Source organism: Mya arenaria, chromosome 13 (genome assembly GCF_026914265.1).
Source record: "Mya arenaria isolate MELC-2E11 chromosome 13, ASM2691426v1".
Taxonomy (NCBI): domain Eukaryota; kingdom Metazoa; phylum Mollusca; class Bivalvia; order Myida; family Myidae; genus Mya; species Mya arenaria.
This window is the reverse complement of record NC_069134.1, coordinates 13,694,608-13,720,575: the sequence shown is the minus strand read 5'-3', so window position 1 is coordinate 13,720,575 and position 25,968 is coordinate 13,694,608. Positions and strand designations below refer to the sequence as shown.

The window sequence follows — 25,968 nt, the reverse complement described above, 5'->3', positions numbered from 1 at the left end:
AGGTTTACATTTCATGTTGAAAGTTTGCTTGCACCCAGGTGAGTTGCCGAAGGGTTGTTGAAGGGTGACAACGCTATCAGAGCTATGTCATCTGCGTATGAAGGGTCGTCGGCCTTTGTTGACTGTACGGTGCAGCCATTGTTACTGTCTTCTAGACCTGTTAGTAGTTAGTCCACGTATAGTAAATAATAAAACGTGACTGATTTCCGTATAGTAATGTTCTTTGAGGTGTTACCGTTCATTTTCACTATACATTTTAAGTCACGATAAGAAGACATTAGTGTCCGTAATGCTTTTCCAACTAAGCCTAAACTTCAAAAGGCTATAACACAATCGCATAAGCCACGACCAAATAATGCTAGCTAGCTTTGTATGAATTATTGCTTAATATATATTGTGGCCGGGAAACGTCATAGAGATTTTACATGATGTGTATTGTCTTTCAGGCCAATTTTAAAATAACGAATATGGACTTTATGGAATGAATGCATTTTTTTTGAATATATGAATTGATCATATGGATCATAGACTTCCTATATGATTTTTTTTATAATTTCTCATAAAGCATGAACACATGAATTGAGACAGAGATTAGAGAGTTGAGTTTCTATAGTTTGGAAAACATCTTGCAACCGCGCATCTTTTGCTGTCAAGTTTAATAAAATGTGTTTGTTGAAACTGTTTGGTCTGTTCGGCTACATACATGTGCTTATTGTATGATTTGTATACTATGTATGTTTTTCGGAAATAAATTGTGTTTAAACCAAACCACCGTACAAGTTCAGTCAAACTTTCCGGCCGATTTGTTTAAGGGGGAGATCACTGTGCTGGTACTAATTACATTGTGATCCTAATCGATTACCCTACCAATCGAAAAATCCGGTTTATTTTCCAATCAAGCTCGCCAATTTCAACGACCTTGACCGAGAAGAAAAACAAAACTTGTTTTTGTGTGACAGCGCTTGAAATATGGCATCAAAGCTCGTTGGTGCTACTGTTAGAGCTGTAGCAAGAAAACGAACGATGATCCCGACAAAAGCTCCTTTAGTTTTGGTAATAATTTAGTTTAAATAGCACCTGACCTCTAGGAATTTTCTAAAGAAGTTACGCAGTTACGTGACGTCTGTCATTTTCTTTTGAATAGACGGCTTACGTAATAACTAGTGTACACATTGTTTACAAACTTCAGCAATATGCTCATACAGATACATGAAATTGCTTGTCATTTGTTTAAAAGTCAACATTCACCATCACTATTTAAATCTCCTGATAATATCAGTGATATTTGATGATTTGAACGGGATCTGGTTATTTCGTAACCTTCCCATTTTTTAACTGCTCAATTGTGGTCATTTCATAACCATTGTGTTAGTCAATTCATATATATATATATATATATATATATATATATATATATATATATATATATATATATATATATATATATATATATATATTCAGAAATTCGCAATAATATGTTCAAATCACATCCTTGTTAAAAAATGAGATGAAATATCAATAAAATTATGTATTAATAAAATTTAATTAACCCAGCCGTGCCATATTGCACCAAAAGGTCTGTCTATGCCTATAGACCACCAGGGGAAAGGTGTTGTAGACAATATGGCTAAATATTCACTGCAGAAACTGCTGGCCTGATTTCAAATTATTCCACAGAAATGTTTCTTGGGTGACATACCAATTTCCCTCAAGTGATGTTAGTTTTTATAAAAGACAAAGCTGACAAGTGAGTCAGGGTTAGTTTTATGAAGACTTATATTTGGAACAGCACGTTCCCATAGCATCCATCAATTGTCTTAGCAACCTTTGACCTCTATAGCAACCACACACATTCTTGGCAGCAATATTTTTATGGGTTTGCTTATGGCCATCTGTCTGTCTGTTGTTTTTTGTGCGGGCTGTTACTTTGTTATGCTTAATGGTGTGATTTTAAATAACTTGAAAAACATATGTTAGGTATACAAAGGCGGCATGTCACATGTTAGACCCAATCCCCTACACTGAATGTCAAGGTCAAACTTAGTGGTTTATCATTATCGAATGTTGCACATGTGCACAAAAGAGGTTTGCTCCTTCCAAGGCAAAATAGGTTGTCATGTCCAGGCTGTCACATGTAATGCACAGAGGGATTTTGTTATGACAAGCCACAGATGTTTGGCACATTAACCCTTTAGCGCATGTATACGAGATAGGCCGACATAGCTCATTACCAGATGTATACGCATTTGGCCGACCGTATCCATTACTGGATGTAAACGCATGGCCCGCATATTTCAATAGGGTCATTTCAATATTTCAATTTTGCATCTTTCTTTTTGTAAACAATATCCCGGATGTTTATAAAATTAAAGTTTAACCTTTTGTGTATTGATTTTCCCTTGAAAATATCGTCTGCTAAATTGAGAAGGTGTTTATACTCCCAATCGCAGGTGTGATATCCCATTGTGACGTAATAAGACCACGAGCTAAGTACTGTATGGAATTTCCCCCAAATTCATTGATGCGTAAATCATTCAATATATTACGTCAGTTCAGTTTACTATTAAAATCAATTGAGATTATATTTACTTAAAGGTAATATTTTGTTTACAAACAAAAAAAACAATTAGTAAATGAGAAAATGATGGGTAAATTTTCTGTGAAGCTTATATAATGTCCATCATAGTTTTGGCTGTAAAATAGGTCATGTGCAAGCGTTTTGTTTGATCTAGATCTTTTTATTCATACCGGAAAATCATTTATCGGCTTTCTTTTTTTGTAAACAATTTTATGAGGGGGTAATAAAGTTAAACAGACACCTTGGACTGGATCTCTCAGTTGGATGACACCGGATATTCCTGACATATTTCGTGTATTAATACACAAGAACATAAATTGTCGGCTTTTTAATCCAGATGGGTCTTTTTTATGATAGGGGTAATAAAAATTAGATCGATCCCAGCATTTTATTACCCTTTGATTTAATGCAATTATGACATTTCAAAGAAATGTTACAAATCCATTTTGAAAATACATTCACAGCTGAAATAAAATAATTTAATATTTCATCATTGACACCATTTATTAGATAATTTAATTATCTATAAAAAATGAATTCACATAAAAAAGATTTGGACACAATTATTTGGAGTAACATTGATTTTAAGGTCATACTGCTGTATTCATTTTCTCATTTTCAAATATCCAGAAAAGTACCTATGCAGATAAGGACTGCTTATCAGTAAGATGGCTATTGACTGGGAGGTGTAATCTGGCCACTTGTCTATGTGCTAAAGGGTTAAGATGTGTAGCAATCCTACCTTGATCTCATACAGTGTATTGGTCAATTGATTTGTAGTACAATTGAAACATGTAAACATTTTGAATTGTATTTGGGCCCCTTCCTATAAAAACTAACTTCTATTGCTACAATCTGGGCCCATGTTTACGAAAGATCACAAGCTGACTCTGAAAAGGCAGCTCTTTTTTTAACTCTTTTATTCTTTTGACAAACTCTGTGTGAAACATTCAAGTGTTAATATAAAGCAATTTACAGGCAATGCTCTACCATCTAAGACGTACAAAAAAATAATAATTTTCTTTTTTGATTCTAATTTTAGACTTTATACTGGTCATATACATGGCCTGAGGCAATCTCATTAAAATCATATCGTGACGTTAACTTCATTTCATTACGTTATGTACGATCTGAGAACATGACGTTAGAGGTCACCTAAAGTTTACCTTTATAAATTACATATTGATAAGCATGTGCACGAAATCATGTCGAATGATAACGTTCGTAACGTAGCAGGTTTGGTTGAAACTTTAAATGGCGTCGTTGGTGAAGATGCTGACCTGGGATCTCCCTGCCCGCTTTAACAATTTCTTTCCGAAAATAAGTGACTGTTAGCCTTTGATAAATTAACGAAGCGTGAAATAAATAACAAGGTGAAGGATGACAGTTCAATTGAATCAGAAAACGACAATATAAGCTTAACTGGATTAAAGAAAGTTATATAATGCTTTTAAACGAGAGCATATCGTGTAAATGGATAAATAACATTATTAATTAGACCCATAGATGATACATCACTACAAACCTGATGTGATGTTTTGAATTTGACAATGTAATACAAATTCGCGAGCACGAGCAACATCGTTGTCTAGATTCCTGGACCTGAACTTCGTTCTCAGATGTTAATCACGGTAATTGACCAGTTAAATGCTGAAAGTTAGTCATTATTTGCACATATCTATGCTTACAAGTGTTCATATTGATACATTGGTAATGTTATATGTAAACACCTAAGTATAGCATGTGTAAACTATCATCTATGCTAATCATGTTGCACAGTAAATGTTACTGTAAGCCAGGTATGTTTTAACTTGACTTGTAATTAATTGTGTAAAGCTCAGTCGGGTTTTTTCGTTATTTTTACGAGGGAAACCCCTGTGGTATAAACTGTTTTTACTGCATTGCAGCTGCAATATTTTGGAACTTAGAAGAGTGAGGTTCATTTAATAAATAATAAGATTTTTTTTTATATTCTCTTTTGTTAGGAGAAGGATGTATCATCAAACAGGTTTTAAGATAATATGAAAAACCCAGGAGGCTGGGACCCTCTGCATTGGAGTAAAAAATTCTTCTATTTTTCAGAGAATGCCCATAAATATTTTGATTTAAGAGTAAAGACTGAATCAGGTGAATAATATGAATAGTTTGTGGGGTATTTCATTTAAGTTATACTTAGAAATGTGAATTAGGGTGTTATTGTTTATGATTATCATTCTAAATATTAATAATTACATTGGACATAATTGGTTTCGCCTTTGCCAACCCGACATCAGGTTTTGATATTTGGGAAGTGTTTCGGCTGATAAAATGGAAGATTTTAAAATCTACTTCATCATCACATTCACTATAATTCAGTAATCACATCATTCGAGTGGAGTATTCTCGCGATATTGATAAAATACTGAGCGCACATAGCAGTCGGAAAAGCTTTTTACAAAAAAAACAACCTTCTTTTGTTACAAAAAACAACAACCTTCTTTTGTACACATCTGATAAACTGGTTAAAAGCAGTCAACAGTTGGGTGTTTAGATGCTTTCACCACCTAAACTTTTTGTACTAAATTAATTGAGGCATTATATTTCACTTCAGAGAAATTTCTATCATATTTCGATTTCTTATATAGTTTATACATGTAATGGAACAATCTGTAAAGCAAACATAGATTCTCTTTCAGCCAAAATAGAGGGAGGATGAAGTGACTTAATTATTCTCAAACGTCTGTATCTAACTCAGTGATTTGATTAATTATACTTCAAATATACAGGAAAAATAAATGAGATCATCGTATTCTGGAAGCAGTTTATTAAATAAAATAGATACCCGATATATGTAGCCTTAGTGTTCAAAACTATTTTTTGTCCATTGGGATGGCAGTACTTTTCAAATCTAGTATACATTTATTAACGTAAATCAGCATTCAGTAGTTATTGATTTAATGAAGTGAATCAGTAGGTTTGAACAGAAGCTGGGTCAGTTGACAAAATATCATCTCAAACACTAAGCTGCTAAATGGTGTGTCTGTCACATTAAGACATTTTATTTTGGTAAATTCAAACTAATAAACTTTAACCATAACATAAACATAACATAAAGAGACACATTTAATCCAACAATTAACAAATAAAATAGTTGATGATTGGTGACAAACTGTATATATAGCTAATGAAGTGAATGTCACTGATCTGGATAAATGATCAAATTCAGCATATAGCTTATCATGTTTAATGTGAACTTCAAATATTTTGACTCCTGTTTTCTTTTTTCTTAACATATTGGTTTACATAATGGTTGCTGTTATGAGGCAGCCAGAGTCCCAGTTGTTCTGCACTTCCATAGTGTACCTTAATAATGAATTGAAAGAATAGTTGAATAAATAAATTCTTGATAAATGCTTAGCTACAACAATGTTGTGTTTTGGATTCTAAGTAATAAAAAATGTTAAGTCATCTAATATGATTTACTTTAAATTTCTTCACCGATTTCCCTCTTTGACAGAGTGAAAGAATAATACTTAACAAGTATATTTATGCCCCCTTTTGAAAAAAGTGGGGTATATTGTTTTGCACATGTCGGTCGGTCGGTCGGTCGGTCTGTCTGTCTGTCGGTCGGTCGGTCGGTCGGTCGGTCGGAATACCAAATGGTTTCCGATCAATAACTTGAGAACGCTTTGACCGAGGGACCTCATACTTGGTATGTGTATTGGTCATCACCAGCAGATGAACCCTATTGATTTTGAGGTCAGTGGGTCAAAGGTCAAGGTCAGTGTGACCTTTACATGAAAAACGGTTTCCGATCAATAACTTGAGAACGCTTTGACCCAGGAACCTCATACTTGGTAGGTGTATTGGTCATGACCAGCAGATGAACCCTATTGATTTTGAGGTCAGTGGGTCAAAGGTCAAGGTCAGTGTGACCTTAACATGAAAAACGGTTTCCGATCAATAACTTGAGAACGCTTTGACCCAGGGACCTCATACTAGGTAGGCTTATTGGTCATGACCAGCAGATGAACCCTATTGATTTTGAGGTCAGTGGGTCAAAGGTCAAGGTCAGTGTGACCTTTACATGAAAAATGGTTTCCGATCAATAACTTGAGAACGCTTTGACCCAGGAACCTCATACTTGGTAGGTGTATTGGTCATGACCAGCAGATGAACCCTATTGATTTTGAGGTCAAAGGTCAAGGTCAGTGTGACCTTAACATGAAAAACGGTTTCCGATCAATAACTTGAGAACGCTTTGACCCAGGGACCTCATACTAGGTAGGCTTATTGGTCATGACCAGCAGATGAACCCTATTGATTTTGAGGTCAGTGGGTCAAAGGTCAAGGTCAGTGTGACTGTAAGCTGAAAAAAGGTTTTCTGATTGTCCATATTTTATTTTCTTATATAGTAGACAGTAGAAATTTATATGTCACTAAATGCATGAGTTGAAGTATCAGTTTTCAGTGAACATCTGGTTTAATTATGCCCCCCTTCGAAGCAGAGGGGTTATATAATTGCTTTGCACATGTCCGTCGGTCTGTTGGAAGACCAAAGCTTGTCCGAGTGATAACTCAACAATTCCCGGACCTATGGTCATCAAACTTGACATGAAGATTAGGTATGACCAGTAGATGACCTGCCTCATATGCATCCAATGACAAATCAGCTGTCATTTCAGTCCATGCATATTTCATTCAATTGTCCAAATATTTCTGGCAACTTGGCGCTCAGGGGGCATAATGTTTGACAAACATCTCTTGTTCCAGACTTGAAATGTAATATCATTCAAATTTTTACAAAAAAGCTTTTTTATCTTTACACAAATATTGCAAACACATGGAATCCAAAGATGCTTTAATCATTAACTTCAAGTATTATTATATCTACCTATTTTCTATTCCTTTATAAATAAAATAAAAAAAAGTTTGATGAAAATTTTAATTGAATATGTATTCACCTGTTCTGTTTGTGTCTAAGGATTACCATATGGATATGGTAAATACAGGAACACCTTATTCTCAGACTTTCAGACAGCTGGACTTCCTGAACTGTTCAACTAAAAGCAATAAGTTGTCAAAAAACACACACATTCATTTCACTTCATGTCAATGTAACATTAGTTAGTAACTTATTCTGCACACAAGAACATGTACATAAAAAATCAGGGGCGTAGCTTGACGAAAATATATGTGTAGGCCACGTTTAAATTTTGCTTAGCTAGGTGATTGTAGGTGCATTTTGGCGTATATTTCGTTTTGTAAAAACATTAAAAAGAGCAACAATATCATTATGTTTTACCTTAAAATAATTTTGAACGTATTTCAGCTAAAGAAGACAGGTCATGGAAGTGAAACATTGAACATTTTATCAATTAAATTTCACTCAATATTAATCCATTTTGTTGCCAAAATCTAAGTTAATCATATGTGTATTTGCACAAGCAATGCCATATATATATATTATGTCGCTTTCTACAGCACAGTTGACTTTCCGGGATCATTTAAAAAAAACTCTAGCTTCCGGCATTTTCTATGATCATGCTTTTGTGGCTGTGGATTAGGGCCAAGGATGACAACCTGTCACTTTTCATTGTCGTTCCCAGGAAGTTGTTTATTTGTTTCATTCCACTAAAGATATTTCACAAGAGGCTTATGTAGGTGGCATAGTAAGAAGAACCTCGAATATTGTAAATATGTTAGGATACAGGTCTTTGTTGGTCTGCTTCATGGTCTCTTGTAGTCTTGATAAACTTGCGGCTGCGATGCTCCATCTCACATTCCATTCTGTTTTAAATGTGTCAAATGTTTCGTGGCGATCAGGGGCCTTAGCAGCATAAATTGATGGCAGCATGTCGTCCTGCAGAATTTCCAGTTTTGAAGGCAATACATGATGTGCACTGTATCTGTCTTTAAAGACATTGTACAAGGTTATTCTGAAGTAGTCAGATGGTGTTTGCACATAAGGATTTGCTATGTTTTGCTGTCAACCAACTCTTCTTGGCATTGATGGTTGAATGTCGAAGCCTCAGCTTTTATCTGTTGCTTTCATGTACAGTCCATTCTACACATGAGGATCAGCCCTCCAGTCATTGCACAATTTGACAATGACGTTTGTTTCTTCAACTGCGTGTAACACTGCCTTCCTTCTGCAGATTTATCAGGTTCACGGTAGTACCCACTATGTGTTGCGCCACTACAAGTGAGATTATGATTTCAAAGCGCAGTACAGCGGACGAATACTGGCTGGCCTTCTCGTCTCCATCTTCATTAATAGTTTCAAGTGCGTGGACCACTTCGGGGAACACATTTTGGAACGTTTCGAGTGCGTCTGCACGCATGAACCATTGTGTCTCACATAACGAGCGAAGCTTAGTGCGCCGGTTCATTTCTTCTTTCGTTGCGACTTGTCTAGAAAGCTCGTCCTGGAACGCTGCTAGACGATTTGCTGAATAATTGAACAAGAATCCAATGTCCTGAACTGTATCCATCATAGTTTGGACACTTGGGTGGAAACTGGTACTGGAGGCATGATTGTCAAGTTCCTTCTAGCAGTTGTTGTTTGGTATCTTCATCTATTGAAGTCAAAGTGGGACTATCGAAATCAGGATACGTAGGACTATGTTCGGCAATATTGGCGCCAGACCGTTTACAATATCAAATAAAGCGCCCGCTAACTTTACCAAGCTGATTGAAAATGTTTAATGTACAGTGTAAACATGCAGACTACTGGTATGCAACTTTCGATAAATTATATACGGAACATTAAAGTCGCGTGAAAATGTATTTTATCCTAAATATCGTATATTTGAAATACCCGGTTTCCTATAAATTAAAGCGCTTTTGTTGAAATTTCATAGTTTAGCCCCTCACCCTCCTATGCCCTCAGTTTTTATTGCAGATAAGGCATTTTTATTTTTTCGGTTTTTCTGAAAAATGTGTAGGCCGCGGCCTACACGGCCTATAGGAAGCTACGCCCCTGAAAATGTATTCTTTAAATAAGCAGTGAAATTATAATTACTTGTTTTAATATTAGTGTAGGTCTATTTTTTAAGAATGTATTATTGTGGACAAGTACATCAGTAACATTCATCCATGGGACAAGAGTAAATACACTTGGAGAGTACTGTATTGCATTTATTAAAGTACAAATACAATGAACAGTTACACACAGGTTAAGCAGCACTTACCATCCATGATACCTGATACAGTAACTGCTAAGATATACGTCTGTTCTGTCTGGTTCTGTATGTTGTAACCCACCGTTTTTCTCTAGCCAGTCAATCAGGGCACTGCTTGCAGCTCTCATTCTGTGATCACGTTGTAGGCATGTGATCACAACAACAACTAATATAAACATTATAAAATATTCAAATGTTAACTCAACCAGGGAAGATAGCTCAGATCATATTTGTTTCAAAGTCTATGAAATGACAGTGTACAAGCTTCAGTCTAAGGAATTTTTAAATTAATCTACAACTGCTAGTACATACCAATAAACTCTGCTTGTATCCTGGATGGGGGTCATCTGGTTTCAAATCCTTTATGATATCTGTATTGTAGGATATCCGGTTGGGGAAGAGAACTAAAAGACTCATATTTAAACTGTAAAAAGAATAAAATTACATGGTTATTAATAAAATTCAGCTCATTTATTAAATAGTATTCATCTATGACTGTCATAAATTATTATCATTTACATTATTATTACAATATATTGGCGAAATAAACACTTGGTCTCCGCCAGGGCCTGGTTCACACATCAACTATGAGGATCTACAATAATTTACAATATTAAAGTAACCTGCGAGGTTAAGTATGCCGGGGTGAGGCTCGAACCCACGACCGCCGGAACGCTAGCACGACGCTCTACACAACTGAGCTGACCGGGCGGCTGGTTCTTACCCACACACAATACGATTTTGTATTTACGTTTCATAATCCGGTGTTTTTATCAAACTGTTCATTCCAATAATTCTTTCCAAGCAGGCTTTACAGAGTATCTAATGCTGCAGCAGAGTCATAACATTTGTACATACAAAATGAATAAATAATGTAATATTTTTGGTGAAATTGAAAGTGTCAGTCAACTGGACATACAGCAAGTTCATAACTTTTCATGGACATCAGAATAACCTGTAATATTATGGTATTAAAATATTCATATTTAATATTTTACTCACGCTTATGTATCTGCATCGTTTATAATAGGTCAATAGTTCGTAATATTATGATCATATTGGAATTGTTTTACTAACAAACAAGTTCAATTTTCTAAGACGCCATTTTGTTTTTTGGTAGTGTTAATTACGGGAATACCTCAGTAATCAATGACACTTAAAAAAACAGTTAAAAGAAAAAACCGGATGGAAAGGAATATTTATTATAAACTTAATCCAGTAGCAATCGGTTTACATCTACAAGTGACGGATGCTGGTGTTTACCTCGTAAATAAACGGCTATTGCAGCATCTTAAAATGGTGTCCTTTTAATGGCATTTGGTATACAGAGAGAAAAGTAGTTTCGGAAGAAACCCTGAAAGTTTCATCAAAACGACACCATTCTGAGCATACGAATTTGCTATTTTTTGTAAAATTGCCATATACTCACAGCTTAATTTGGCCATGACGTTTGGAGAAAACGTCAGCTTCGTGTCTGCCTTCGACGTAACGAGCAATTTCATTGGCTAGTGGAGAGGTCAATCTGAGGTGACCCCTTACGCGAAGTCCTCAGATCCACATAGCGTAATGTCGTGAAGCGTGTATTGGGGATCTGATTTTAATGAGATTGGGCCCGAGGTGTACTAACTGTACTTGAGAAATGATCATAGAAATATTGATAGGTTTCTGATAAAAGCTTAAGAGGTAGGTTTCTGATAAAAGCTTAAGAGGTGGCTGTAGAAAAAAGTCTTACAAAAAGTAATATCTGTGCAAAGTTTTAAATGTCATGTGTTCCTTATAAATAGCCATATTTGAAAGTTTTGGGATCTGAAATATTTTCTGTCATTTAACTACTAGGGGTGAATGAATGTATCATGTCCTTTTTGCTCTCTGTTTAATTTCAAACTATAATATATTTTCAGACGCAGTCTGCTGTAGCAAAAGTCAAGGAGTTAATGCATCAGAAGCCTGAAACGGTGAGAACTTAACTAATACAAGTTTCATGGTCATACACATATATTAAACTTTCACTCAGTTTTAGACGATGATTTGAAGCAAAGGTTTGTTTAAAATAACCTGGCACAGAGTTAAGGTAAACAAAGGTGACGTGTCCTGCGCAAGAACCACGTCCCAACCAACTATTTGCTGTTGAAAACATTGCTTTTAACGTTTAAACTATTGTATTGGTAGTTTACACACATGATTAGGTATTATTAATTCTATTGACTTGGGAGAGAGAGGAGGTTAACATATCTTGTTATTGCCTGCATAATTAATCATACTTTGCAGTTACATGTATGAGTCCCTATGTTATATTTGCAGATGTGTCTGAAGATTGGAGTAAAGACACGGGGGTGTAATGGCCTTACCTATACCCTTGATTACTGCGATAAGACAGGAAAGTTTGATGAAGTAGTCGAACAAGAAGGTGGGTAATTGCCAGAAAGATTATAAGTATCTTCCATGGCTGAGAGTGTAAGATAGGTTCATTCCGACCCGAGCGTAGGTTTACCGAGTTTCTGCAAAACACCCTGCGTGAGGGTCGGGATGAACCTATCTTACACAAGTGGCTATGGTAGATGCTTTTTTCTCCCACCTCAGTTAAAAATAATTAAGTAAACATGTGTTTTTTGCTGGAACTCTTGTGCTTAGTGAAAATAATTGTGTATGGATATGCGATAATTCGTGGTTGTCATGGATATGCGCCCAGTGATTCCAATTATATTAATAGTCAAATTGGTCTTTAAATAGTCCTAAGGGGAGTGAAGTATTATTTCTTGAATTGTGTGTGAAAACTGTTTTATGGTGACATTCGAAGCGAGAAATAATTAACTAGCGTTCTAAATATTTTCACAAGACAAGGTTTCCATGATGCTACAGAGGACAGTCTTCAACAAGGGAGGTAATTACAATGTGGTGACCATTAAAAGGAGTTCCATACGGGCATTTTATCTTCGCCCATGGGCAAGATAAGAATATCTAGCATGGTTAAATTATTGGATCTACTTATCTGCGGTGGGAGAAAAATAAGTCTCATTGTTAGGTTGGATTTATGTTGCGAAAATGTAACTAAATGTTAGTTTGTCTGTTTTCTTTTAACACCAAGAAAACTTTTATACTTATGACAATAGCTTGAAATTATTAAAGATATTACATGGAACTAACTTGGTATACATATTCATGGAAAACACGATAAGGGGTGAACATGAAAATATTTAAAGTAACATTGAAGGGACTGTTCACCAGATTGGCACCAAAAAAAGTTTTTTTCTGTAACAAATCTCAGGACAATTAATTAATAAAATGTTTTACCCTTTGATATCATAATTGTTAAAAAACATACCAACATGCAAAAAAAAATTGAGTCAGACACTGGGTTCAAACCGGTGTCGCCAAAATTGCAGTCCAGTGTTGTATCCACTGTGCTACGAAGGCTTACACTAAGCAGTTGGAATAATATAAGTACAGCCGCTTTAAAGGGACTCTTCAATAGATTGATACCGAAATGCATTATCCGTTTAGTATAAATAACTGCACTCACAACACAAGTTATTGATATATACACAGTTGCTGTACGTACAACCCAGGTTATTGATATATACACAGTTGCTGCACGTACAACCCAGGTTATTGATATATACACAGTTGCTGTACGTACAACCCAGGTTATTGATATATACACAGTTGCTGTACGTACAACCCAGGTTATTGATATATACACAGTTGCTGCACGTACAACCCAGGTTATTGATATATACACAGTTGCTGTACGTACAACCCAGGTTATTGATATATACACAGTTGCTGCACGTACAACCCAGGTTATTGATATATACACAGTTGCTGTACGTACAACCCAGGTTATTGATATATACACAGTTGCTGCACGTACAACCCAGGTTATTGATATATACACAGTTGCTGTACGTACAACCCAGGTTATTGATATATACACAGTTGCTGCACGTTCAACCCAGGTTATTGATATATACACAGTTGCTGTACGTACAACCCAGGTTATTGATATATACACAGTTGCTGTACGTACAACCCAGGTTATTGATATATACACAGTTGCTGCACGTACAACCCAGGTTATTGATATATACACAGTTGCTGTACGTACAACCCAGGTTATTGATATATACACAGTTGCTGCACGTTCAACCCAGGTTATTGATATATACACAGTTGCTGTACGTACAACCCAGGTTATTGATATATACACAGTTGCTGTACGTACAACCCAGGTTATTGATATATACACAGTTGCTGTACGTACAACCCAGGTTATTGATATATACACAGTTGCTGTACGTACAACACAGGTTATTGATATATACACAGTTGCTGCACGTACAACCCAGGTTATTGATATATACACAGTTGCTGCACGTACAACACAAGTTATTGATATATACACAGTTGCTGCACGTACAACCCAGGTTATTGATATATACACAGTTGCTGCACGTTCAACCCAGGTTATTGATATATACACAGTTGCTGCACGTACAACACAAGTTATTGATATATACACAGTTGCTGTACGTACAACCCAGGTTATTGATATATACACAGTTGCTGCACGTTCAACCCAGGTTATTGATATATACACAGTTGCTGTACGTACAACCCAGGTTATTGATATATACACAGTTGCTGCACGTTCAACCCAGGTTATTGATATATACACAGTTGCTGTACGTACAACCCAGGTTATTGATATATACACAGTTGCTGCACGTACAACACAAGTTATTGATATATACACAGTTGCTGCACGTACAACCCAGGTTATTGATATATACACAGTTGCTGCACGTTCAACCCAGGTTATTGATATATACACAGTTGCTGCACGTACAACACAAGTTATTGATATATACACAGTTGCTGCACGTACAACCCAGGTTATTGATATATACACAGTTGCTGCACGTACAACACAAGTTATTGATATATACACAGTTGCTGTACGTACAACCCAGGTTATTGATATATACACAGTTGCTGTACGTACAACACAAGTTATTGATATATACACAGTTGCTGCACGTACAACCCAGGTTATTGATATATACACAGTTGCTGCACGTACAACACAAGTTATTGATATATACACAGTTGCTGCACGTACAACACAAGTTATTGATATATACACAGTTGCTGCACGTACAACCCAGGTTATTGATATATACACAGTTGCTGCACGTACAACACAAGTTATTGATATATACACAGTTGCTGTACGTACAACACAAGTTATTGATATATACACAGTTGCTGCACGTTCAACCCAGGTTATTGATATATACACAGTTGCTGTACGTACAACCCAGGTTATTGATATATACACAGTTGCTGCACGTACAACACAAGTTATTGATATATACACAGTTGCTGTACGTACAACCCAGGTTATTGATATATACACAGTTGCTGTACGTACAACCCAGGTTATTGATATATACACAGTTGCTGCACGTTCAACCCAGGTTATTGATATATACACAGTTGCTGCACGTACAACACAAGTTATTGATATATACACAGTTGCTGCACGTACAACCCAGGTTATTGATATATACACAGTTGCTGCACGTTCAACCCAGGTTATTGATATATACACAGTTGCTGCACGTACAACACAAGTTATTGATATATACACAGTTGCTGTACGTACAACCCAGGTTATTGATATATACAAGCACTTCAGAGCCAGGGTTAATTTTAATCAAGAGTGTAGTGGGTGAGGTAACTTTTTTGTACCATGTTGTTTAGGACAATGTTGGTTAGTAACGTTAAGCATGAAGTCCACATTATAGTTATTGAAAGGTTAAGCTCCGCCTTCTTGTTACCGTTCTGATATGGAGTAAAATAATATAAAATGTATAGACAAAAACAAAGAAGTCGCTCTTAAACATGTTACAATTTAACATTACATCACTTAAATCAGTATATTTAACTGCTATCTTGCAGAATAATGTTGATCTTGGCCACATTATAACAATATCCCAGCAATCCTTATCAGCACTGTGAAAAGTTGCTATTTGTCAGCTAAGAAAACTTCTTAAATGTAATTCAAATAAATAAGCAACCCTTTCACTCTCAGCCCTTGGCTTTTGCTTTGATCAAGTGAATGAGCATCAGAGTAGACTTGTGGTGCTCTTGTGAAAAATTCATATAACTATTTACAGGCGGAATCTTCTGTATTTTAGTCGAGTAAGGGATCAAATTACCCCCCCCCCCCATCATGTTTAGTTATTTTTTTTGGATGGTATTAAATACAGCTATATTGAATATTGAATCACTTTTAGGTGATAAAATATTCTCTGGCAAATTTTATAGTTGTTTCAACAGAGGCAGTTTTTAGCTCAACTATTCCAAGATATGAGGAGGGCTATACTACTTGCCCAAGTATCAGCGTCGGCGTCCGGTTAAAGATTGAGGGCAAGTTGGAATTTTCACTTATATGTCCAATACACTTCATTCAATTCCATTAATACTTCACACAGTTGTTCAGGGCCATCACATAATGAGGTTAGGCAACTCCATATTATCCTTTATACAAATATAGCCCCTGATTGAATATGGAACTTAGGTTAAAGTTTCAGGGCAGGTGAAAGTTTTAGGGCAAGTTGGGATTTTTTCTTATAAGTCCAATACACTTCATTTATTTCCCTTAATACTTCACACAGTTGTTCAGGGCCATCACATAATGAGGTTAGGTAACTCCATATTATCCTTGATACAAATTATAGCCCCTGATTGACTATGGAACTAAGACAATTAATGACGACCATCTTACAATAAGGTTACAAAACTCCATCTAAACCCTAAATACCAATTATGGCCCTTGATTTACTTTTTTATTATTAAATTTTCTTTTGATTTCTTTTGACAACACATTTTTGTATTCTTAACCAGAATTCACAAAGGGAAAACAAGTTCTAAGAATGACTTGTGTCATTGTTTAGGCATGCTAGTGGGAGGGCAGCGTTAAAGTCACCTTATGTATCAAATAATTTTAGCTAGGTTTGATTTCTAGTGACCAAACTTGGTATATAGGAAGAGGTTATGGAGACCTTTCATGGGATTGCGTTTGAGGCCCAAAGTATCAATGTCAAGGTCAATTAAGCTACTATTAATAGCAAAATGGTTGGTATTGAATAACTTAAGTAAGGGTCGACATATTGCGAGCAAACTTGGTATATAAAGAGTTAACAGAGACCTGCATTAGATTGCAATTTTGGCCTCCGAGAGTTATGGTCACTGTTAACTTTTTAATTTAATTTTTATTTTGACAGGCACATACATTATTATTATTGTATAACTTCTAAGTCAAAGCGGTGTAGTCAAGCGCGCTGTCTTACGACAGCTCTTGTTTTATTAATACTCATCCCACAACCTTGGTTAGAGCTACTCTGGTTCTTTTATATGCACCAGTGTATAACACTGTCTCATGGGATCAACGTTTAAAGCAGCACCCACACAGATTTACCGTTTTTCCAAATTTTCTCCTTCCAAGGCAAAAAATCAAGAAAGTTGTTAAAACGTTTAATATGTGAGAGTGCAGCTTAAATGTCTGTCCAGGAAGACAGTTTGTTTTGTTAGTGCTGAGTCGAGGGATCATACCTGGGAATCATGGATTGACAGTTTGACTTTTGACATTATCAGTCTAGTTATGAATAAATGTTCATTTCTGTTTCAGGAGCAAAAATTGTGATCGATGCCAAAGCACAGTTGACTTTGTTAGGCACAGAGATGGACTATGTAGAAGATAAGCTTGCAGCTGAGTTTGTATTCAATAATCCAAATATAAAAGGAACATGTGGTTGTGGAGAAAGTTTTAATGTTTGATGGAACCTAAATGGATAGATATGTGTAATTTACTACTTGTCCATGTGATAGGAAGAGATTTGGACTTAAATGTCCCTAGTGTGCCACAGTTAAAGGTGTGATTTCCATAACCATCAGTGAAGAAGATATTGCATGAAAAGAGCAAGTGCTTCTATGACTTTGACTGTAGTTGCATTTGTTGTGTTATAATTTACTAGTTTAGAAGAATTTCATCGCCTAAAGATTTGTCATTTTCATTTTTTTAAAGTTTAAAGATTAAATCACTTGCAGAAAAGTTTATTTACATGTGGAACACAAGCCATTGTTTCATAATTGAAATTTTATGTGCTCATTATAGATATGACAGGATTTTTATGGGAACATGTGTGGCAGGCAGTGTCAGGGAGATGGGTGCTAGGTGTCCTCTTTCTTACATTTGCAAATGAACACCAATCATTACTAGATTTGGTTACCACTTGTAATGGTAAACTCTTGGTTAAGTTTGATAACAAGCTGGAAAGTGCCAGTCACTCCATTGTTATGGCCCTTGAATTATTAAGGCATTTACCAAACTTGGTCAACATGTTAATGGTCATACTTTTTCAGACTATTTCCATGACTAGTTGGAAAGTCCCAATCATTATGGCTGTGAAATGACAAAAAATTAAAGAATTGACAGTGCCCACTTACTATCATTGGCAAACATTCATCCAATACTGGTGTTGTGAGGAAAAATAGTTCGGACAAATTTGATAACTACCTGGAAGTCCAACTTGCAACATAGGTATGGCAGTTGAATTATGTCTCCCCCATGGAGATTGTTTTTGCTAAAATTGTCTATATGTCTGGGCCAACATTAAATGGGGGGGGGGGGGGCTGTATCCATTGGTTATTCTATTGTAAAACCAAAAAAAACTAAATGTTTTAGGGGCTTTTTTAAAGAAGGAAAAAACACTTAAACCAGAAATGTTAGTGTGTTTGTCTTTCTGTCACAAATTGTGTCTGCTCCATATCTCTTGAGCTGGTTGAAGGATTTCAAAACTACCCACACATGTTCACGGTACTGAGATGATGTATAGAGCGCATGTTACAACTTAAACTCAAGGTCACATTTAGAGGTCAAAGGTCATATGGCTACATTTTGTGTCCGCTCCATATGTCTTGAACCTTTTGAAGGATTTTGAAATAACTCGCCACAAATGTCAACCATATTGAGACAATGTCTAGCGCAAACTACAACCAGCTCAGTTCAAGGTCAAGGTCACATGACTACATTTCATGTCGGCTCCATATCTCTTGAACTGCTGAAAGGATTTTGAGGTAACTCGCCCAATGTTCACCATATTAAGACAATCTATAGAGCGCATGTTACAACGAGCTTGGCTCAAGGTTACACTTTAGAGGTCAAAGGTCATATGACTACATTTTGTGTCCACTCTTTATTTTTTGAACCTCTTGAAGGATTTGAAATAATTTGCCATAAATGCTTATCATATTGAGGCTATGTGCAAGGGAGTAGACATCAGTTTATTATTACAAAAAAAACACACTTCTAGTTGTTGTTTTTTTTTGGATAAAATTGGCAGTGTCTGCTGTTTTACTTGGGCTAATGTTCACCAATAATCTTGTTCACTTTATTTATCAAAAACATCTTGGCCACGTTTGAAAACTCTTCCAAATCCCTGTCAGCCAATTGACAAAAAATTACGGAAACATTGTTAGACTTAGTGACAATGTTTATGGGCAAAATATCTCGGATTATTTTGGAAACTAGTCAGAATGTCCCAGAAAGAACACAATTATGGCCCTTGAATTGATTTAAAGTTACAGACTGCACAGTGTCTCTCACTTTTGCAGATGTATGCCAATCATCAAAATTGGTCAAAATGTTTAGGTTCTAAATATCTTGAACAAAGTTTGTAACAAGCAATAAAGTCCCAATCTTAATCAGAATGGACAGTTTCCCCTCTCTGACTATGGTATATGTACACCAACCACCACCAAACTTGGTCACAATATTTATTCTCAAAATATCTCTTACCAAGTTAAATAACTAGCCATAAGGTTATACTGCAGCACCTGGACAAGGAGGGAACCCAAACCAATCACTAGGCCACGGACAGCCAGTAGTGAATAGACTATACAGTAAAAGATGTCCTAACAGCGGGATGGACATATTTTGCAATTGTTAGCACTCTTGTTCATATTATATGATAGGTTACTTCATGTAGAACATATCAGATGTCTTCAACTCTGACAATTAAAATGTCACTGCTTTTAAACTTGACCTATTTATCAATAAGTTTTGAAGAAACCCTTTTGATGCACAAAAACATGCAAAATATGAACATGGCTGTCTTATTCATTAGCGGCAAGGGTAGGGGCAAAGCTGTCAGCTCATCATTTTAGCATGGGCCACCAGCTGTATACCATTTTATTAAAAACCTGAGTCATATTTACTTGAAAATAAATAACTACACTACGGACAAAGTAAAGGGACACTTTACAGTCGCCACACACAAGCTGTAGTGAAAGATATATATCTATATACAATTCGTTCTGTGATCATGCAAATGTACATACTACATGCATAGTATGAAATAGCAGTATTAATAATGCACCAATCAATTATAACCACGGCCCCCCCCCCCCCCCCCCCCCCCCCCAGGTCCGGGGCATACCAGGGATAGCTGGGGAAATGGGCCGTGTTTTTACTTTCCAGGGGGCCAGTGGTTTTGTCTTCGCACCAAATTTAGCGGAGATTGGGCCTTATATACTTATAAAGTCCCTGGGGTGCGGGGGCATTTGGCGGGGATTTTACCATCAGTTCGTCCCCGTAGGGCGGGTTTTTTAAATCAAAGTCCGCGCTATTCCCCTGACCTGGGGGGGGGGGGCAGTAGTTACAATTGACTGGTGCATTAGGAGTGTTGTTTTTGTTAACAAATTCTGCTTGATTTTTAGAAAAACAGTAAATATAAAGCATAAAGTTATGAGTACACGTTCTTTAAGAAAAGATTATCTAAAGATGACTTAACTACATACTAAATTATTTTTTCTTTTGATTTTTATCTTTCATCCATACTTAAACACATCCTGTGACTGTACTAGTTGCCACAGAACTTTGCACTAAGAAAGCCTGACTTCCTGTGCTTTAGTATTCATTTGCCTGGCTCAACATTATAATCTGTAACAGTGATGACTCAAATTCAGCTGTTCAAGGTTCATTTAAGGTTATTAACGTTGGCTACTTTTGTTTCAAACGACTGTGTATCTGTATTGATGTACTACAGTTTAGATACAATTTTGTCAATCCAAGTGTCCTCATTACATGTTACTTTTGATAAGCAATTGATATTACATGTCATGATTTAAGATAATTGAAATTTTATCGATGCAATATATACTATTTTGTTCATGCAGTTGTATTGTCTACTTTAACACACTCTATAAGCTTCTTTTTTTTTTTTTAAAGTAGATACATGTATGCTGGGGCGGTATTCATAAAGCATCTTAGTGAAAAATTTCAACTAAGTGTTAACATGCATTTTTTCTCAGTTCAAATTTTAGAAAAGTAATAATGCTTTACACCAAAAATACGAAAATAAGAAAGAAAAAAAATCCAAAGAAAAGTCTAAATAATAAATTCATATGATTACATTTGATGAAAAATAACAGGTATTTAGAATATTTGTTGTTTAAATTGTTCACTAAGAAACTTTATATAGACCACCCCTGGGAATTTTTGTAACTTGTTTTTGCATTTACATGTTATTCATTATCAGGCATTTAATATCATAATGCAAGAAAATATTAAATGGTTGTTTAAAAAAAGTGTTTTTGTTACTAGTATTCAATGAAAACAATACCTCCAATGTAACTGAATAACAAATATTTTCAATTCTATAGAAAAACACTGTGTTTGTGTCAGTACTGTATTTCAGCATTTATAGAATTTTAAACATGAGTTCAAAGGTGCCCTGTAATATAAATCTGACTTCTATTTTGTTAATAATGTTTTTTCACTTTGCTCCTTGTAACAGCCAGTTACAATTGTTATTAATTTTGAAAATATAAATGCTGAATTGGTATTTGTTTTTCATTTCTTTTAATTGGGTTTCACTGAGACTAATAAATACATGCAGGTACCTTTGTAGTTCTGAAGAATAATTGAATAGAAATGCACCTCAACTTTTCATGATTGATACTGGTGATATAACTTAAAGAAGATTAATTGATTGATTGATACTAAAATTTAAGATATTTGATACCTGGGTCCGATTTCTTGAAACATCTCGGGCCCCTTATAACAGGATCAAGCTCAGCTCATTATTTTTGATTTTGTATAAATTGTGTAATATTTTCTATTTAAAGTGACACTCATATTCAAAATCGATACATACACATGTATAACAAACATACATTTTCAGTGATAAACCTTTAACTACTTACTAAAAAATGCATTTATGGAAAATACTAAGTAATGATAACAAGATTGTTCACGATAATTTAATAGCTGAAAACACACAAATATTAAATGATTGGTGAATGCTAAAATATTTACTGTGATCTTCTATAGTCTCATAAGGTAGAAATACTGTGTTTTATGCACATTTCTTTCAAATTAAACTCGGTATCCTTCATGAAAAACATTGTTTTCGACATTTATTCATCCTTTTTGGAATATTAAAACAATAGTATTAATTGTGATAAATTTTATTTGGGAGTAAGAGTGCATCTTTAAAGAGGCTTTTAAAGGAAATACTATTTGAGATAAATAAGGTGAACTACTGTTTATGCCCCCGAAGATGGGCATATTAAAATCGCACCGTCCGTCCGACATTGTATGCGGCCCAAAAACTCGTGTCCGGGCTGTAACTTTCTCTTGTATGGACAGATTTTAAAATAACTTGCCACATGTGTTTGACATACCAAGACGACGTGTCGCGTGCATGATCCGTGTCCCTACCTCTAAGGTCAAGGTCACACTTAGTGTTTATTCACAATGGAATTCTGCATAAAAGTACATAGAGTATAGCAAGGCTTCCATTACTGGCAGTATGAACTTCCTGTCAATCAATTTTGGAAGTTTTTCACTGAAATGTGGAAGTTTAAGTCTCCTGAATACAATATCTTTTTCAAGAAGTATTTTAAAAATCAAATAATTTGCAACTGCAACATACCAAATTCACAGACTTAATTATAATAATTCATTTTATTTAAAAGCAGTTAAACTGATTGGAATTGTAAAAGTAATATTGACAAATGGTTCTGATATTTAACTTCCAAGCTTTCAACTTTGGAAGTCTTCTTCAAAATTATGGAAGTTTTTGTACTTCCAAGAAATCAATTTTGGAAGTTTTAACCCATTTATAGGGAGTAATATACTTCCAAACTTCCTTTAACGGAAGCCCTGAAGTATAGGTTGTCATGTCCGGGCTGTAACTTTCCCTTGTATGGACAGATATTAAAATGACTTGCCACATGTGTTCGACATACCAAGACAACGTGTTGCGTGCAAGACCAGTGTACTACCTCTAAGGTCAATGTCACACTTAGTCGTCTATTCACAATGGAATGCTGCATATAAGGACATAGAGTATAGGTTGTCGTGTCCGGGCTGTAACTTTCTCTTGTATGAACAGATTTTAAAATGATTTGCCACATGTGTTCGACATACCAAGACGATGTGTTGCATGTCGATGTGTTGCGTGCAAGACCCGTGTCCCTACCTCTAAGGTCAAGGTCACACTTAGGTGTTTATTCACAATGGAATGCTGCATATAAGGACATAGAGTATAGGTTGTTGTGTCCGGGCTGTAACTTTCTTTTGTATTTGTATGGACAGATTTTAAAATGACTTGCCACATGTGTTCGACATACCAAGACTACGTGTCACGTGCAAGACCCGTGTCCCTACCTCTAAGGTCAAGGTCACACTTAATGTTTGTTCACAATGGAATGCTGCGTATAAGGACATAGAGTATAGGTTGTTGTGTCCGGGCTGTAACTTTCTCTTGTATGGACAGATTTTAAAATAACTTGCCACATGTGTTCGACATACCAAGACGATGTGTCGCGTGCAAGACCTGGTCCCTACCTCTAAGGTCAAGGTCACACTATATTATTATTCACAATGGAATGCTGAATATAAGGACATAAGAGTGTAGGTTGTCAAGTATGGATGGTATGTTCAGTGGCAATTTAAAATAACTTGCCATATGTGATTGACACGTAAAGGCAAGATCAACTTTTCATGTTCTGACCTTGTTCATAGGTCAATGTCACATTCGAGGGTATTCGTCACATACTGTGACAGCTCTTGTTTGTTAAATACATAGTGAAGTTATTTTGCTAAATTAAATAAGATACTTAAGTGAGTAAGAATTTTTGAGAAATTGGGGCCAGATCTCATACTTTGATTTAATCTGTAGTTAATGCAGATGTTCATACTCCAATATCGTTATATAACATATATCAGTGGGTTGTATATCGTCACCTTAGTGCAAGAACTCAATATCTGCTTCTATTTCTATATGCAGTTATTGAGTTATTGCACTAAGGTGACGATATGCTTATTGTTTGTGATATAAATTTCAAGAGAAATCGGTAAACTTGATTTTCTATAAAACCTCCTTTTCCCATGTATAAATCCCTTTGTTTGAAAGCATTTTGTTTTGGTACTTAAACGTTATCATTCTTAGTTATTTGACATTTGATTAAATGACAAAAGCAGTACATACTCAAAACAGCTAAACCTTCAAAATACCACAGAGCACTGCCCCGATTTACGTTGACTATTGCGTATTAAGTTCAGCAATGTTGTTATAAAGTTTTGTTGAAATGTGAACAAGTAAACTTAAATATAAACTACATTTTGTCTATGAGTGGTTTAGTTCATGTTTGTGTAAAACTAATATCTGGTGGCTATCTGATGGGAACATCTTCACCATATGATAACAGATATTGGTTGATATACCTGTCATTCCTGATCGTCATCTGGACTAATTTTTGCCCTGACTCCGATAAAAGTTATAGGCGCATGCATTTCAGATTTGAACACTATGACCGACAAACATTCTTTGATAATTAATTCTCATTTTTCAATTTATATTTTGATTTGAAATAAAACAAAAAACAACAACATATAACTGTTCTTCTATGTCTTAAGTTGCTTAAAACAAGTTTGACACAAGTGGTAGTCATTGTTGATTCCTTTATGCCATATTGTCATACGGAATTTAACCAAAAATAAGAGCACCGGAAACGGACGCCAATGCTGCTCCGTTTGCCACAGCCAGTAATGGCGTGAAGCTCTGCAATTACCAGAACCAGAGTGTTCACCGGTAACATGGATATGTACATGAGCGTTATTTGTTAATTTCAGCTCGTCAGTTTTAGACTTGTCATCGGCGTCCGTTGTGTAAACACTTTAACCCTGGGAATAACTTAAACACTTAAAGATAGTCAAATGAAGCTTGTTACACATGTTGCCAGAGACATAATGCATATGAATTGCAAGGCGCACACCTGTGGCTTTGATAATATTCAAGTCATGCGCCTTGTTCGACTAAAACAGGAGAACAGACGAGCATTTCGCAGCGTTCTTGTTAAAGGAAGATGCAGTCATTATTTCTCAACCCTTTGACGCTCAACCTTATTGAAGAGGAAATGTTATGCACCGAATGAACGCAATGTGTTCTGCATTGTTTACCCACTGGGGCTAAACACATTGAAATGAAATGGTGTGTTTAAGGCAAACACTGTGATGGAAACATTTCAGTTCTATTGAAAACATTTAGTTACTAGATTGAAGAACTTAATCCGTATATTGACACTTAAATCTGCAATCTCACAGATTGAACGTTTCGACAACTTTTTTTATTTTTATTTTTTTGTCTTGGAGTGAGCCAATTTATGCAAAATCCATGTAAACCAGTCATTTAAGACTGCTGCTAAAATAAGATTGCAGATTTTTATATTTTAGTTAAAAACATGATGTTTTATGCAATTTATAAACCGTTAGTTACGTTTTAAGAAATAAAACATTAATTTTCGAACGGAAATATGAAAATCTACGATCTGATCTTTTGTCAGCAGTCTTATATTACTGGTTTGCAGATATTTACGCAAAAATGGGCTCATTCCAAGACAAAAAATAAAATGAAGTTGTAAAAACGGTATATCAATGAGAGTGCAGCTTTAAAAGTATTAACTTTTGATTTTAAGTCTTAAGTTCTTATTTTTATTACTGACTCCGAATTTATAACGAGACCTGAAGTATCCTCCAATCTATTATAAAATCATTAATGCTTGATGACGAATGTGGTCGTGCCGTAGAGTATGGCATTGTTCTGCTTAATTCGTTAGCTTTGATTGGCCATTCAAACACCATTGACCTTTAAACTT

The 25,968-nt window shown here is 35.5% G+C and overlaps 1 protein-coding gene across 1 annotated transcript; it reads left to right on the top strand.

Moving 5' to 3' along the window:
* Positions 1-913: 913 nt before the first annotated feature.
* LOC128214313 (iron-sulfur cluster assembly 1 homolog, mitochondrial-like) lies at positions 914-21,650 on the top strand. Its single transcript, XM_052920712.1, has 4 exons — positions 914-1,053; positions 11,643-11,696; positions 12,043-12,148; positions 17,435-21,650. Exons 1-4 carry the CDS (start codon positions 970-972, stop codon positions 17,581-17,583), a joined length of 393 nt encoding a protein of 130 aa, XP_052776672.1. The 5' UTR covers positions 914-969; the 3' UTR covers positions 17,584-21,650.
* The last annotated feature ends 4,318 nt before the right edge of the window (positions 21,651-25,968 follow it).

Coding starts and splice junctions, on each gene's coding strand:
- LOC128214313 (XM_052920712.1), top strand. CDS start 970: ATGGCATCAAAGCTCGTTGGTGCTACTGTTAGAGCTGTAGCAAGAAAA. Junction 11,697..12,042: donor TGCATCAGAAGCCTGAAACG/GTGAGAACTTAA, acceptor TTATATTTGCAG/ATGTGTCTGAAGATTGGAGT. Junction 12,149..17,434: donor TGAAGTAGTCGAACAAGAAG/GTGGGTAATTGC, acceptor TTTCTGTTTCAG/GAGCAAAAATTGTGATCGAT.